Raw genomic sequence first — 17087 nt, 5'->3', positions numbered from 1 at the left:
AATGTTGCCTATTCGATTTGATTTTTATGAAAATGAAAAGAAAGAGAAGGAAAAGATGTTAGGAGGGCATAGGTGTAACTGCGTCCCTTTTGCAATTCTTGTTTTTAGACATTAATTTTGTGATGTTTGAAATGCAAAAATTATTTAAAAACTTTTGTATGGACCGATTTTTCGCAAAAATTTTTGTTTCTCGTGAAAAAACTATTTTAAAAAATGACCCATAAATATGAGTATTTTTTCAAAAAATAAATAAAACAAGATAATTATGAAATAAAAAGTAGATAAAATGTTATTTATTATTATATTGTCCTATTTTAATAATAATGATTTGGGAAATAAAACATAAAAAAAAATAAATTAAAAAATTAAAATATTTTGATCAATCCCACAATTAAATTTTTAATATCCAAAAAATAAGAAATTAGTTTCTTTCGTCAAGAATAGAACCCTCGCTTGCGAACATATAACAAATCAAATGTTTAGAAATATTATAAAAGTGTGCACTAAATGATTATTAACATTTCATTCAATTCTTTACAATTTTTGATTATGATTTTTAGGAAGATTATTTGCATGCTGCACAAGGATATTATTATTAAACTATGGTGCCAATGAATAAAGAAGAACAAACAAATCGTGTGAAACATTCTTTTTAATTATTAACATTGTTTTATTAAAATTTTTGATAAAACATGAAAAATTTTATTATCTTTCTTCCAAAGAGAGATGCGTATGAAAACAAAGCTCCTGTTAACACAGCAACAGCAAAGAAAATAGAGGAGAAATGTTTCAGGCAACGAAATGAAGAGAAAAAATGAATTTTGCATTTGTGAAGATGAAGTTAGATACAGACACAACCAGCATGAGGAATGTATTTTCATTGATTGTTACAACATCACATCCCAGATCAATGAAAGTCAATTTCTGTTTGATCTTCGAGAGGGACATAACACTCGTAATAATGCAATTAATGGAAAAGATTATTGCGAACACCACAGCGATACGGATTTGAATGGATTTGTAACAATTCATCAAAGTGATACGATTATTGTGAGCAGCGTGAATGGATCAAACGAAAAACAGTGTGGAACAAACACACTTCCATGTTATTCAATTGAGCATGGGCTGGTGCATCTGACTTCTGATTTCATGAGCGTGATGATTGTTGTTGAAGAGAGTGTAATAGGAAGAGATAAATCTGAAGGAGATGGGTTTTAAAGGGGGAGAAGGAATGGAGAAAAACACATCTCTGCGGATATTGGATGAGGGATGTCAATTGGGAGGAATCGCGAGTGAAAGAGGATCATCATTTTTCATCCCTGTCTTGGAAGAAGTGAAGAGCACAACACAGGCGAGTGGGGACATGGACTTGAGCATTCGTGGGAAGCTGCTTCTTCCTCACAAATTGTCTCTGAAGATCAGCATGAAAAATGGGGATGAAGAGGAGATTGTGAGAAAAGGGATTGAAGAAGAAGGGTTTGTTTCAGAGAATGAGATTCGCTCAGTTATTTCATGTTCAGAATTGGAGAAAGTGAGAGACGAGACAGAAGTGAGCGTGTGCATTCTGTTTGGAAAAGTTGATTCTCCTTCATCAACTGAGTCTTTCATTCTGAAAAATGGAAGCGAAACACATTCAAGTGGAGATGAAAAACTTGTTGAGGGAGGAAAAGAAGGAAAATCATTTTGGCCGATTGCTGTTGTTGTTTGAGTTGTTGTTTTATTGTTTGTAATCATTGTTTCTGTGATATTTGCAGTCAGATGAAGAAAACAAAAGAGAAGAACAAAGGAATTGGAGGAGATTGTGAATGACACAGTGAAAAAGAATCCGAAGGCATTTGAGGTGGTGACGATGGAGATGTCGCCTGAAGAGCAGTGGAGGAGAGCAGAGAGGGAAGCAGAGAAGAAGAATGAAGAGAGGATAAAGAAGAGAATATATGATACGAATATGCAACATTCGGAGTCGTCTGAGCATTTGTTGAGTGAGAGTGGATCAACTGAATACATTCTTGGAAAAGACTCAGACAAAATTCCTGATTGGGCATTGGAGAAAGATGAAGAAGAAGAGGAAGATACAAGAAAGAGAACACCTTCACCTTCCATCTCTTCCACATCCACAACTGATTCAGATTCAACATTTGTTCGAGGAGAGGATCTGTGCCCAACCACCTCATCCATGTCGAATCTTGTCGATGCAATGGCCTGCTCATCTCCTCATGAGAAGCTGATTGTGGATCTGAGGGATTCGCTGTTCATGCTGTTGCATGGAAGGAATAAGACGAAGGAGATGGCAATAGGAACTCTGAAGGAGAGGGAGCAAACAGCTGCTCAGATCCTGTTCTGGGTGGCTAATCTCGCGCTCCATTCATTTGACGAAATGAACAATACTCTTTCTTCCCTTGCCAACCTCAGTCCTCACATTGTGTTGTTTTCAGAGCACATGGTGATTGCGATTGCCATGCACTCCGACTGCTCCTCTGATGATTCAGATTCATCCTCCATCTCATCATCAACAGTTGTGACATCTGCCAGTGGCAACGATGATGATGATGATGACTCCATTCCCTCATCGGCATTTGAAGAGGATGAGGATGCCTTCAGAAAGGAGTGCCTGAGGTGGAAGGCACCAGAGCTGCTGATGAACAAGAAGATGGGGGCAACAAAGGAGTCAGTTGCCTTTTCGATTGGGATGATGTTGTGGGATTGTTTGACCCTTCAAATCCCTATTGGAGATTATAAGGCAGAAGTGGCAGGGCAGAAGATTGTGAATGGAGAGATATCGAATATGAAAAAATGGTTTGAAGGACAGGCTAAAGCAGAAAGTTAAGATGAGTGTGTTATCGCATTTTGAAGACAGACTATCGCACGTGGTAATAAAGTGTGTGCTGGTTGAAGATTTTCCTGAAGGTGCAACTGTGAAGACAATGACTGACATAATCGGGATTGCAGCAGAGTCCATTGGAAAGAGTGCATTGTCTGAGCATATTTGTGTCTTGCGCGTGAAGATGGAACAAATAAGTGAAGCAAATGTTAATGCCAATATGTGTTTGTGAAGCATGGTTTCAACAATATAATGAAACAAATGAAAATTTATATGCTGATGGACATGCGTATGGACTTATTTATGTTTACGATTACAAGATTGTTAACTCATTTGCATCGAAATGTGTAATTCAAATTTCACAAAAAGGAGATGAAGTTTGTTTTTATTAGAAATTCATTTACGAACACTTGCGTTAATTAGGATTTTTTTTGCAACGTGATCAAAATGTGATGTGATTGATAGTGTTGTGAAATAAAAATTCATAAATTTATTGGAGACTGTTCTGTTCCAATATTTGTTGACTTAATAAAACTTCTTAGTATTTTTCGATTAAGAATTGCATTTGTTTTATCTTTTTCTTTTTTCTCCATTTCTTCAATCTTTTCTCTCTTTTTTTCACAAAACTTTAGGGTTTCAAACTCTAACGTTTTTAACTGTTGGCTGTCGTTGTTTTTCAGAAATCTTCCATCGCATGATCTATATCTTTTTCTTTTTTCTTCTTTCTTGCAGTTTTGCAATCAATGTCTGATGAAAATATATCATCTTCAGTTTCAACTTTTGTTTCTGTTTCTTTCTCTTCTTTCTCTTCTTTCTCTTCTTTCTCTTCTTTCTCTTCTTTCTCTTCTTTCTCTTCTTTCTCTTCTTTCTCATCTTCATCATCTATTTTTTCTTCTTTTTTAAATTTGTTGATTCTTTTATTTCTAATATTAGCTTTAATGATCTTTTTTTCTTCAACATTTCATCAAGTTCATTTTCATCATACATTTCATAGTTGTTTCTTTTTCTCAATTCCTCTTTCTTTAATAAATAAGAAGACAATTTAAATTTCCTTTCTTTCAGAAGAATGCTTTTCAAACTTGCAACGCTTTCATTGTAAGAACGAAGAAAAATATCCAAACTTTTCTTGCTGATTTTTGAAAGTTCCTTTATGTATGCTGCAGGTGTGAGTCTGTTGTTGAATCGATATTGAAATTCATAAACATATTCTTTTGTCTTAATGAATGTTCTTCCTCTTTTTGGAATGTGGTTTTTCAGATGAGACCACACACTTTCGATTGTTTGAGTGTAAACTTTAGGATTTTCAGGCTTAACAAAATTGAGAGAATGATTTACACTGTCAATGGTGAAGCCGTTTTCACTAATGCAGTTATATGCCGACCATTTGTCAGACATTATAGTTGAAGATCTTTCAATGTTCTTTTTTACAAAATACAATATGGTATCAGCTTTTCGATCTGGAAGAAATTCGACAATCAATTTTTGTGGCTTTCCAATTTCTTTTCTCTCTACTACTCCCCATAGCCATTGCTGTTCTCTGCATCTCCCAACACCGTTCTTTCTTTTATGAATTAAAGTTTCATCTATTTCCACTATTCGATCTTTTCCTATTTTTTCCATTTCGAATGTTTCAAAATAACAGCATATTCTTCTTAACTTTTCAAATAATTTCACTACTGTTTTGTTTGATATTTTCGATTCAAAAGTGACTTCCTTAATTGAGTGTTTGTACCAAAAATGATACAACAATGATGTAAGTTTGAATGGTGAAAGATGAAATTCCATAAAAATTGAATCATAATTCCAGCTGTAATTTTTCCCACATTTCGTGCATTTATAAGCATAGTAATCACTTTCTTTTTTTTGCATCCTTAATTCCATTGCTTTTTCGCATTTCCAGCACATTCGATTTCTTTTTATTATCCCAAATTTGGAAAGCAATTCAATAGCCAATTGATTTTTCCCATTCGATCGCATTAAAAACTCACTGAATGTTAATTCTTTTTCAAATGATTTGTTTTCAACCATTTGTGAAATGGATTGACTTTGCTAAAGTTAAAAAATTTGAATTAATGTATATTAATAATGGCTCTTTTTTTTATGTTTTCGAGTGAAATATGCACTTTAATATTTTGAATTTTTAAAGAAAGAAAAACATATTTTATTTTAATATTATTTGCACAGTTTTTAATGAAGTTTCAAAATAAAACAACATTTATAAAAATACAAAAATGCAAGAAATTCAAACATTGAATTCATTCGATTTTTCAATATATGCAAAAATAAAGAGTTTGTTCTATAAAACAATTATCACAATTCAGAACAAAAAAAATTTTATTCCCTTTGAGTTAATTTGAAGTATTTATTTGCATGCAACAATCCATGTATAAACGCATTCACACATACACATTTCATTTGTTTCAAAATTGTCTTTTCAATTTCTTTCGCTTTTGTTGTTTGTGCTGTTCCCATTGCCAACAACGATAATATCTTTGTGCTCATCTATCAGAACACACTCCACTATTCTGCTGTTTTTTTGAGCAAAGAAATCGACTCTTTCTTCTCAAATTCCTCCCGCATAGCACATCGCATTTGACACAATCTGTATTGCTGCATAGTCACGAAACTACCAAATGAATTTTTTTATCATTTCTGAAAATGATATTCTATCTGGCATCTGAACCGGTACACTTTTTTTTATCATATATTTCAGTCGAAACCACTCAACTTTTTTCATATTCGATATCTCTCCATTCACAATCTTCTGCCCTGCCACTTCTGCCTTATAATCTCCAATAGGGATTTGAAGGGTCAAACAATCCCACAACATCATCCCAATCGAAAAGGCAACTGACTCCTTTGTTGCCCCCATCTTCTTGTTCATCAGCAGCTCTGGTGCCTTCCACCTCAGGCACTCCTTTCTGAAGGCATCCTCATCCTCTTCAAATGCCGATGAGGGAATGGAGTCATCATCATCATCATCGTTGCCACTGGCAGATGTCACAACTGTTGATGATGAGATGGAGGATGAATCTGAATCATCAGAGGAGCAGTCGGAGTGCATGGCAATCGCAATCACCATGTGCTCTGAAAACAACACAATGTGAGGACTGAGGTTGGCAAGGGAAGAAAGAGTATTGTTCATTTCATCAAATGAATGGAGAGCTCCATTCGCCACCCAGAACAGGATTTGAGCAGCTGTCTGCTCTCTTTGCTGAAGACTCCCAATCGCCATTTCTTTCTTCTCATTCCTTCCATGAAGCAGCATGAACAGCGAATCCCTCAGATCCACAATCAGCTTCTCATGGGGAGACGAGCAGGCCATAGCATCCACCAGATTCGACATGGATGAAGTGGTTGGACACAAATCCTCCCCTCGAACAAATGTGAAATCTGAATCAGTTGTTGATGTGGTTGAAGTGGTTGAAGTCGATGAAATGGATGGAGAAGGTGTTCTCTTCCTTATCTCTTCTTCCTCATCTTTCTCCAATGCCCATTCAGGAATCTTGTCAGAGTCTCTTCCAAGGATGTATTCAGTCGAACCACTCTCAGATAGAAGATGCTCAGATGACTCTGAATGTTCCATATTTGAATCATACACCCTCTTCTTTATCCTCTCTTCATTCTTCTTTTCTGCCTCTTTCTCTGCTCTTCGCCACTGCTCTTCAGGCGACATCTCCATCGTCACCACCTCAAATGCCTTCGGATTCTTTTTCACTGTGTCATTCACAATCTCCTCCAATTCCTTTGTTCTTCTCTTTTGTTTTCTTCATCTGACTGCAAATATCACAGAAACAATGATTACAAACAATAAAACAACAACTCAAACAACAACAGCAATCGGCCAAAATGATTTTCCTTCTTTTCCTCCCTCAACAAGTTTTTCATCTCCACTTGAATGTGTTTCGCTTCCATTTTTCAGAATGAAAGACTCAGTTGATGAAGGAGAATCAACTTTTCCAAACAGAATGCACACGCTCACTTCTGTCTCGTCTCTCACTTTCTCCAATTCTGAACATGAAATAACTGAGCGAATCTCATTCTCTGAAACAAACCCTTCTTCTTCAATCCCTTTTCTCACAATCTCCTCTTCATCCCCATTTTTCATGCTGATCTTCAGAGACAATTTGTGAGGAAGAAGCAGCTTCCCACGAATGCTCAAGTCCATGTCCCCACTCGCCTGTGTTGTGCTCTTCACTTCTTCCAAGACAGGGATGAAAAATGATGATCCTCTTTCACTCGCGATTCCTCCCAATTGACATCCCTCATCCAATATCCGCAGAGATGTGTTTTTCTCCATTCCTTCTCCCCCTTTAAAACCCATCTCCTTCAGATTTATCTCTTCCTATTACACTCTCTTCAACAACAATCATCACGCTCATGAAATCAGAAGTCAGATGCACCAGCCCATGCTCAATTGAATAACATGGAAGTGTGTTTGTTCCACACTGTTTTTCGTTTGATCCATTCACGCTGCTCACAATAATCGTATCACTTTGATGAATTGTTACAAATCCATTCAAATCCGTATCGCTGTGGTGTTCGCAATAATCTTTTCCATTAATTGCATTATTACGAGTGTTATGTCCCTCTCGAAGATCAAACAGAAATTGACTTTCATTGATCTGGGATGTGATGTTGTAACAATCAATGAAAATACATTCCTCATGCTGGTTGTGTCTGTATCTAACTTCATCTTCACAAATGCAAAATTCATTTTTTCTCTTCATTTCGTTGCCTGAAACATTTCTCCTCTATTTTCTTTGCTGTTGCTGTGTTAACAGGAGCTTTGTTTTCATACGCATCTCTCTTTGGAAGAAAGATAATAAAATTTTTCATGTTTTATCAAAAATTTTAATAAAACAATGTTAATAATTAAAAAGAATGTTTCACACGATTTGTTTGTTCTTCTTTATTCATTGGCACCATAGTTTAATAATAATATCCTTGTGCAGCATGCAAATAATCTTCCTAAAAATCATAATCAAAAATTGTAAAGAATTGAATGAAATGTTAATAATCATTTAGTGCACACTTTTATAATATTTCTAAACATTTGATTTGTTATATGTTCGCAAGCGAGGGTTCTATTCTTGACGAAAGAAACTAATTTCTTATTTTTTGGATATTAAAAATTTAATTGTGGGATTGATCAAAATATTTTAATTTTTTAATTTATTTTTTTTTATGTTTTATTTCCCAAATCATTATTATTAAAATAGGACAATATAATAATAAATAACATTTTATCTACTTTTTATTTCATAATTATCTTGTTTTATTTATTTTTTGAAAAAATACTCATATTTATGGGTCATTTTTTAAAATAGTTTTTTCACGAGAAACAAAAATTTTTGCGAAAAATCGGTCCATACAAAAGTTTTTAAATAATTTTTGCATTTCAAACATCACAAAATTAATGTCTAAAAACAAGAATTGCAAAAGGGACGCAGTTACACCTATGCCGTTAGGAGTGAAATAAAAAGAGAAAAACGTGATGGAAGATAAAAATAAACGCAAAGGGGAAAATGACTGTCTTTATGGACCTTGAAAAGAATTCAGGAGATGAGAACTTCAAATAAGCAATGAGCAGATTTCATTTATGAAGCACTCAGTTGAAGAGGACCTTCAATGTTATCATCTCCTTAAAGTTCAGATGGACTTGAAGCAAGCAATGATGGATAATCTTTAATAATTGTATTTATTTCTCATCTTCCTTCCTTTATTTTTCTTCTTCTTCTTCTCCTTCTCCTTCTTCATTTGCTTCACCTGCCTTTCCTTCTCTTCCATCTCCTAAGAATCTGCTGCCGTTCATCACCGAATCCCAAACACACACATGTTTGTCTGAGTATCTGCTGATTCTACCAACTTCTCCTCTGCACAACACAGACTCCCCCAATCGCCATCAGCATAGGAACTGCAAAAATACCTCCCACTTCATATTCGTCCCACAAAGTCACCATTGCGATCGAGAGGCTCAATCATCATCAGCATTAACTTCTGTATCTTCTTCTTCTTCCACTTCCACTTCTTCTATCTCTTCTTCCTTTTCTCTTCCCTCCATCTTCTCTTTAACGACTCGCCATCGGCTGGAGCAGCGGCTGTAAGTTGCTCATAAGCACTTGTCTCTCATCACATTACGCAACCATTTCTCCATCGCGTACAGAATCTACCGATGGAGAAATTCCCACTTCGGAGGAATTCCTTGGAATTAGCGAGAGTCAATTTCCAGGAATTTCGGAGAAAAGGAAGAGAGAAGGAAAATGAGGAGAAAAAAGTGGTAAACCTCTCAATTAAGTGATAGAGTTCTTTTATTCTTCTATCTTTTTGAAATATCATATGTAAAACTAGTTTCTTTTCAGTTCAATTTTGAACTAATTGGAGGAGGAAAATATGACACGATTGTTAAAAGTGGGAAACAGTAGTTATTCTGCTTGATAACGATGACGAGAAAGAAGAGGAAGAAGCAAGACATAATGGTGATGGAGATAATGATGAGAGAAAAGAGGAAGAAAAGAAAGAAATGAAGAAGAGGAGAAGGAAGAGGAAGAAGAAGAAATATCAGAAGAAGGAGAAGAGATGTCTGACCGGAAGCTTCCTGATAATGAGAGCACGTTCGAAACATCATCAGACTCCGAAACATTCGAAATGGTTTATATGAAGCAATGCAAATAGTCAGATAAACACACAACAACTCCAACATCTGCATCAACATCAATAGCAGCAGCAACAACAAACTCAACATCAACTGCTTCTGCTTCTGCTTCTGTAGCAACAGCTGCAGCTCCAACCGCCTCCGACTCCATACCCGACAAGGCTGTTCATTCCACCTTTCCTTCACCAATTTTCTCTCCCTTGTCTCTTTATCCTTCTTCTGTTTCTCCAATCTCTCCGCTAAAATACTCTGCTAAATCCACTATTTCCGGCATGTCTTCTGATACGTCAATCTCTTTCCCTTTCCCTTCCCCTTCCCCTTCTGCTTCTGCTTCATTTATCTCTGCCTCATCTTCCACCCCTTACTCCGATTTGGAACAGCGTTGACCACTGCTCTTCCGCTTGCCCTCTCCCACACAGTCACTTTCCTCAACACTGCCTATTTCTCTGCTTCTTCCTTTCATGCTGCCTTTCCTGCCTTCTTCTTCTTTTTCCACTTCACAGTCAACAAGTTCTCTTTCTTTGTCGCTTCTTCCACTCGCCGTCCTAACACGTTCTGCTCTATCTTCTTCTTCTGCTTCTTCAGTCTCTTCAACAGACAGCACAATCAGAAAAGGATTCACCAAAACTGTCACATTAGGAGAATCGCTTCCTCACATCGAAGGATCGCCTTCCTCTCTTGTGCCATCTACTGACAACTCCAAGCCTTCTTCATCCACTTCTTTTCCTCTTCCTTCTCCATTTTCTTCGTTTCCCTCCCACAGAACATACGAAGGCGCCTCAATCGCTTCCTCCTCTTTCCTCAGGGAATCTCCTTGTCCTCTGCAATGCCCAGGCAAAAAATCTTTCTTTTCATCTTCTCTCCGCTTCATCAAAAAGGTGTTCCAGTCGGCAGTCCTCATCGCTTCTCCAAAGGTAAAGAAGAAAAAAGAGAAAGATGATTTCTTCCCTTTCTCGCAGGCTAACACTGTTTCCTTGTTTTTTGGGAGGAAGCAGAATGTTAAAGACGGAGAATCTGTCCAGCTGTTGTATCACCACATACTCCGCACATCATAGGTCTTGGGTGTTGTTGGTGCCTCACTCGCTTCTTCGTTTTCTCCTTTGTCATATTCTTTTGCCTCTTCCTCCTCCTCCTCATTATCGTCATCATCATCATCATCATCTTCTTCTTCTTCTTCTTCTTCTTCTTTTTCTTTTTCTTTTTCTTTTTCTCCTTCTTCTTCTCCTCTTCTTCTTCTTTATCATCGTCTATTCTTCTCACAAATCTGACTTTAGCTTTCAATTACATTTCCTCCAAGCAAAAATCCCCAACTAACACTTCCGCACAGATTTTGAATGAATTTGTGAAAGTTGAAAAGGGAAAGAGTGTAACTTAACAACGAATATGACATAAGAGAGTGAGAGAGAGGAACAGGAGAAGGAGAGAAACGGAATAAAGAAAAAAGAAGAAAATTATAAAAGAGAATGAAATAAGAGAAGAGGAAATAGAGAACGAAGATCTTGAAAAAGATCTTGACATGGAAAAGAAAAGAAAAATGATGCAAGCATCGACTTTATAGATGAACCCTGCGAGTTAACCAGAATATGTTCAGTTTTTCAAAGGATTTATTCTATCAAAAAGGAAATATTTTGTTGTGAGAAAAATAGTAACATAAGGAAAATAAAACCAAAAAGAGAGTTTATGAATTTGTGAACTCATTTCAGTTGTTGTATTCGTTGATTCAACCTTCTTCATCTGATGCACTATCTTTGCAATTTTTCAAAAGAACAACTTTTTTTCATTTATATATGATTAATTAAAGATTATTATGAAAAAAAATACAAACTTCATTTCCAAATGTTTGTGTATTGTTTCAGGAATAATTGATGAAATGAATAATCAAGTTAAAAGTATTTCATAGAATGAAAATATTTGGATTTTTTTTTGTTTTGTTTAAATTAAAAAAAGAGAAGCATTATATTCGAAGGAGAGCATCCAGCGTCTGAATGCTTATTGGAAAACGTTTATCACCGAGAATGAATCTCATTTTGGATATGATTCGTTCGCAACTTGCTTCGCTGCAAGGAGAACAAATCAGAGTCAAGCAGAGTCCTGAGAAAACCATTTGCAGATCTCCGTAGGAGGAAAAGGCCCTGTAAAAAACTTCTGAGTCTTTTTCAATCACACTTTCTGGGCTTGATTTCAAAAACCTTTGAAAAATTAATAAGCATCCATTTATGTATTTTTCTTCCAGGTGTCGAATTGATTTTCTTGTGTACATCGAGAAAGCTTCAAATAATCGTGAATACCAATCGGCTGTTAAGTAATTTTCTATGTTCTTCAATATTTCCATTTCTTTTTCAAAAGATAATTCATTGCACACTTCAATCTTTCTTGTCGAGAAAAGAAGTTCAACTTCATTTTCATCATGTACGCTGATATCCATTTCTTGTTCATCATCATTTTCGTCAGAATTGTCTTCGAAAGCACAAGATGAATTTCTTAGTTCAAAATCAATCGAATGTGGCTCACTTGTATCGTTAAATGTCAATGTCGAGGAAACTTCGGAGTTAATCTCTTGCGAGAAAGAGCTGTTGAAACATGAAAGTTGACAATTTGAAGAAGATGAAGATGAAGCTGGCGATAGCAAGGATGAGGAAGAGGATGAAGATAAAGCAGAGACTGAGGCAGAGGCCGATGAAGAAGAAGACGAAGAGGAAGACGAAGACGACGACGAAAAGGAGGAGGAGGAGGAAAGCACTGCTGTTCTATCAGAAGTCTCATTCGCAATTGTTTCTGATTCAAAATTTCGTGAAGATCCAAATTCGAACATATCATCAGAGGCAAGTTCTTCTGCCAGAAGTAATCCAAGTTCATCGTCTTCTGAATCGCTATCTGCTTCTTCTTCTCCTGAAATAATATTATTCTCAATAGAAAAAACAAATTGATCATTTTCAATTTTATGTATCAAATCTAAAATACTTGCTATACACTCTTTATTGATTAATTCCGATTCTCTTGATGTAATATTATTCTTTGCTTGGAAAAACCCGTCAATTGTTGAACAATGATTATCAACATGATTATCTTGATTTTGCAAATGCGACAAAGCTGACAACTGAGCCTCGGTATTCAATACAGAGTTTGTTGATAAATATGCTTTTTGCTTGTTTGTCGAAACTTTTTGAGATAATTGCAATGAGGCAAAATTTTGAGAAGAAAAGTCTGAAGCATCTGAAGATAGAGAATGTTATTCAGAAGCACCATCCAGACTTACTGTTATTGTTGAATTCTCCGTATGATTTTTTTCCTTTTCTTTTTCTTGGTAATTTGAAGCATTAATAAAGTTTTGAGTGAACATTTTGAGTCTGTACAATTGCATTCCAATGGGAGTTAATGAAAACGCTAAAGGAATTATTTGACCATAAGTTCCCGTGAAAAAATAATTATGTAATAAAACAAGAATGTTTGTAATCGCATTGTGAAATTCCAAATCTTTGAATAAGCTATGTTTTGATAAACTTATTAGAAATGAAACTGATTGAATTAGAGCTGGAAAAACTTGCCACAGTTTTGTATGATCATTCTCAAAAAACAAGTGCAGCTTGTTCAATGGATGAAGAATGACTTCTGTTTTCATAATATTAATCAGCTCATCCAATTCCAACAGCTTTTCTTTTCCGATCACGTCAAACTTTTTTCTTACAAACGAGCATATTTGGAACAAGCTGTGCCATCTTGTTGCAACAAAAGCAGGAACGGCCTTCTTCAGAATTGATCTGTATGTTTTTGTATGGGATCTTTCGGAAAATTCCAAAATAGAATATTATATTTTCGAAAGAAACTTTATTTTGCTGAATGATGAAGAAATTACTAAGTTCGTCAAATGGTTGCAGCAGTAAATAAAAACAGGTTCTATTGTTGGAGTCGCTTGAGAAGAGGAAGATCCAGTAAAACTTTGTTGAATTAAAAGATTTATAGCTTTTCTTTGTGCCGCCAACCCATCTGTGCAAAAACTTCTTAAAATAGAATTAAAAGAAGAAAAATCTTTTGTTAATTTTTGAAATAAAACCAAATAATCATCTGCTTTGTAACATGGAGGAAAAATTCCCCCAAAAAAAGGTGTTGATAACAAAGATAATTGACAAACAGTTACAACTGTGCACTGTTTATGGGCTACAGATGCACCATCAACCATTACACATAATCCACAATTCGTAATTTTTGTTTTTCGTTCCTTTTCCACTTTTGCTTTTTCTTTCAAAACTAAATATGAAACCTTTCTCCTTGTTAAATATGGGAAAATAGATTTTGTATTTGGGTGATTCTTTTTGAAAAGTCACAAATGTTTAATTTTCAAATATATCAAAAATTTCATATTTTGCTCATAATTATATTAACATACACCAAACTTAACTTAAGTGGAATCTATTTCTTGATAATGCTATTTCAAACATCCTTGAGGAGATTTGTGAGCTGAAACAGAAATTTGAGCAAAATATGAAATTTTTGATATATTTGAAAATTAAACATTTGTGACTTTTCAAAAAGAATCACCCATTTACTGTAGGATAGGCTTTCCCAGCTCGAATAAGTGATGAATAAAATTCATTTGATTCTTTTGATGAAGCGGATAAAAACGAAATTTTGCATTTTGTGATCATCGAAACAAATTGTGTTTCTAACGTCTCGTGAATAGGTATTGATGGAGATATGTGATTGTTTTGTTGAGTAATTGAATAATTTTTGCTAGCAGCTTGTCTAAATAGAGTTGTAATAAAGTTAGTTTTTAGTAATTCGCATTTGTGATTCAAAATTGAAGGACTGCTTTTTCTTCCGCATATTCCACAGCTGATTCCATCTTTGCAAACTGGACAAAGATAATATCGGTGAAAATCTTTCTTCGGTGTTCCGTCTTCTTCAACTTTCACAAATGTAATCCACAGATTATTGTTGTAATTTTCGAACGCTATTTTTGAAATGAAATTGTTCTTTTTCGCTGGATTCTCGTAAACTCAAAGCAATTTTGTTTCAATTCATTTGTTAATCATAAATAAATAAATAATAAGAAAAGCAAAACCTGCTCCAAATTTTGTTTCGCAATGCTTTGAAATATTAATGAACTGTGCACTCGCTTCCTTTAACTGTTTGACCTTGTCTTCAAAGGCTCTAGTCCGAAAAAAATTATACAACAAAAAATCGAAAAAATAATAGGATAAAAAAAACAACCAATAATGAATTTGATAAAGAAATTTTCAACTCATCAACAAGTTTGGTTTTTATTTCATCACATATATTTTCCATTTTGACACTGAATGTCAATGACTTCACTGAAAGTCAGTAGATCATAAAAATCCGAAATAGACTTCCGTGTCAGAAACCCATAAAATAGTCAATACTAATAATTCACAAAATGTTTATTTTATTATTAATAATAATTATGAATTATTGATTTATTTTTGAAAAAAATTGATCATTTTAAATGAAAATGTGAAATATTTAAAAAAAACTCTTTTTGAGCTCAATGTCAGTCAGTTGAATTTTTTGGATCGTCAAATGTCAGCATGTAACACATGTTTATTCTTTCCTTTTTTTTTAAATTTCAAATTTCATAATGTTCATAATAATGATAACAACCACAATTTTTATTGAATACAAAATAAATTAAGGTTGCTAACTGAAAGAAAGACTTGTTTCCAGTTTTATATCCATTTTCTTTGCAGTTTGAAAGAATGTTCATCAAATATTTACGCAAATCTTGAAAATGAACTTTTTTCTTTAACTATCATGTTTAATACTTTTTTGAATCAGTTTATTTATCCATTTAACGTATTTTGTGAAACGAATCATTCTGTCCCGGAACAACCATAGTTATGGGAGATGTGATCTAAATCCTTTTATTTGAACGACAATATTCATGTCAAAATGAGATATCAGCGAACTGACAATTCATTTGGACTTAGTAATTTTATTTTCTGTGACGGAATGGAAGGTTGAACAAACATTACGATGATGGAATTTCGTCTGATGATTTTTGAAAAGAATCCTTGAGGGAAAAGTTTTTCCCAAAATACTGAATGTAAAGAATTGAATGTTTGCAGTTTTATATTGTTTTCATTCATTTCAAATACATTTCAATCTGCAGTCTTCTTCAAGGACAAAGATCTGACAAATTGTTTTCATTGGACAATCTTTTTCCTTTCAAAACAAAATATCAGAAGAGAGCTAAGTATTAAGTTCAAATCAGTAGATATGAATTTCATATTTGTTTTGCGCATTCAATTGGATAAGGGAATGAAAACAAATTCATATGAAAAGCAATTAGTTGAAGAGGAAAAGAAGAATGCAAATCAAATGCACAGCATTTGAAAATGAATAAATGCTAAGACACTTTTTCTAGCAAAGAAAGTGGATTCCAATATCGAAAGCAGGATATTCATGAAGTAAAAAAGGATGACGGAGGAAGGAGCACTGCGAAGCAATGGAAATGGAGATTGATAGCATCAATGACTGAGCAATTTTCTGCTTTTGCGATTGGAAGGTCAGGTGTGGGCTTTTGAGAAATGTTTATAATCAACGAAAAGCTAATTCTTGTTTCATTTTTTAGGACTTTTTCCTTTACAATCAACAGTCTTTATTTCATTGAGCGTACTTCTGAAGGATATCATATCTCAAGAAGTATTTTCATAAGGCATGCATTTTCTCCATCGTCTTCTTTTCTTCCAACATCTTCATTGATAATGCTTATGTTGGTTGATGAGAGAAACGATCTATTCATATTTGAGAATTTGTTGTTTGAATTGCCTTCAAATTATCATTTTGCAACACAGAACGAGTTTGTCAACTTTTGAAACATGCTTCAATGACCAGGTATATTTCTGTTCTGTCAATTTTTCTTCGATTATGTTTGCTGGTTTGCATACATTTTCTACCAGAAAGAAGTGCTGGTTATTCGTAACCATGCAGAAATCCAACTATGCTGCTGTTTACTCGCTTTCTGCATAAAAAGCCGAATTCCACACATTCACCATCATCTTTGGCATCCATTTCTACTTTCGAAGCGATTCAATGCAACTGCAGCCCCTTTCGAAGAGTCTTCTTCTTCACCTTTGCCATTAAATGGTCTTTGAAGAAGTCATCTAGCTTGATTGATTTCTTGATAAAAATAATGTGAAGAATCATTCTTCTATTTTTCTGTTCTATTTGGGAAATTATTGCACGTCATTTAATAATACAATCTGCAAAAATGAGCATCATTCCAATACATCCATTGTAACAATTATTTCTTTGAAGAAACGGGCCTATTCATTTCTCCTGGATATCAATCAATAGAAGATGCAAAATAAGCAGAACAAAATCTTGTGCGAGTTTTCATCTGTCAACAAACAATAATCACATAACAAATGAACAGCAATAGAATTCTGTGGAGGAGAAATTCTGCATTCTGTTTCAAGAATCCCCAAATCTGAAGTGTTTCTGTATTGTGAACGAGGAGGTGTTAGTTTGGAGGAGCATTTGAAAAATTTAATGATGAGATGGGGGAATGTGGTATATTTGATTGGGAAATCAGGAGAATACCGGGCTGATTGAATGGAGGTGCTTGTTTGGAATGAAACTCAAAGATACATATGTATT

General features: G+C 34.6%; 4 protein-coding genes across 4 annotated transcripts; 2 read left to right on the top strand and 2 right to left on the bottom strand.

Annotated features, from left to right (window-relative positions):
* Positions 1 to 1207: 1207 nt before the first annotated feature.
* Positions 1208 to 2824, top strand: MONOS_18034 (uncharacterized protein; the record flags this gene model as incomplete). Its single annotated transcript, XM_067871013.1, has 2 exons — positions 1208 to 1702; positions 1775 to 2824. 2 exons carry the CDS (start codon positions 1208 to 1210, stop codon positions 2822 to 2824), a joined length of 1545 nt encoding a protein of 514 aa, XP_067722127.1.
* Positions 2825 to 5338: 2514 nt separating this feature from the next.
* Positions 5339 to 7142, bottom strand: MONOS_18033 (uncharacterized protein; the record flags this gene model as incomplete). The annotated part of the gene is made up of 3 exons (XM_067871012.1): positions 5339 to 5444; positions 5539 to 6575; positions 6648 to 7142. 3 exons carry the CDS (start codon positions 7140 to 7142, stop codon positions 5339 to 5341), a joined length of 1638 nt encoding a protein of 545 aa, XP_067722126.1.
* A 2792-nt stretch (positions 7143 to 9934) lies between these two features.
* On the top strand, positions 9935 to 10528 carry MONOS_8595 (uncharacterized protein; the record flags this gene model as incomplete). The annotated part of the gene is made up of 1 exon (XM_067879019.1): positions 9935 to 10528. One exon carries the CDS (start codon positions 9935 to 9937, stop codon positions 10526 to 10528), a length of 594 nt encoding a protein of 197 aa, XP_067722125.1.
* A 1159-nt stretch (positions 10529 to 11687) lies between these two features.
* Positions 11688 to 12533, bottom strand: MONOS_8594 (uncharacterized protein; the record flags this gene model as incomplete). Its single annotated transcript, XM_067879018.1, has 3 exons — positions 11688 to 11768; positions 11836 to 12362; positions 12503 to 12533. 3 exons carry the CDS (start codon positions 12531 to 12533, stop codon positions 11688 to 11690), a joined length of 639 nt encoding a protein of 212 aa, XP_067722124.1.
* Between the last annotated feature and the right edge of the window lie 4554 nt (positions 12534 to 17087).

This window comes from Monocercomonoides exilis, assembly GCF_001643675.1.
Source record: "Monocercomonoides exilis strain PA203 chromosome Unknown scaffold43-869231, whole genome shotgun sequence".
In the NCBI taxonomy this organism is placed as follows: domain Eukaryota; phylum Preaxostyla; order Oxymonadida; family Polymastigidae; genus Monocercomonoides; species Monocercomonoides exilis.
Note: the sequence above shows the minus strand (reverse complement) of the source record. Positions and strands in the feature narration are given on the sequence as shown.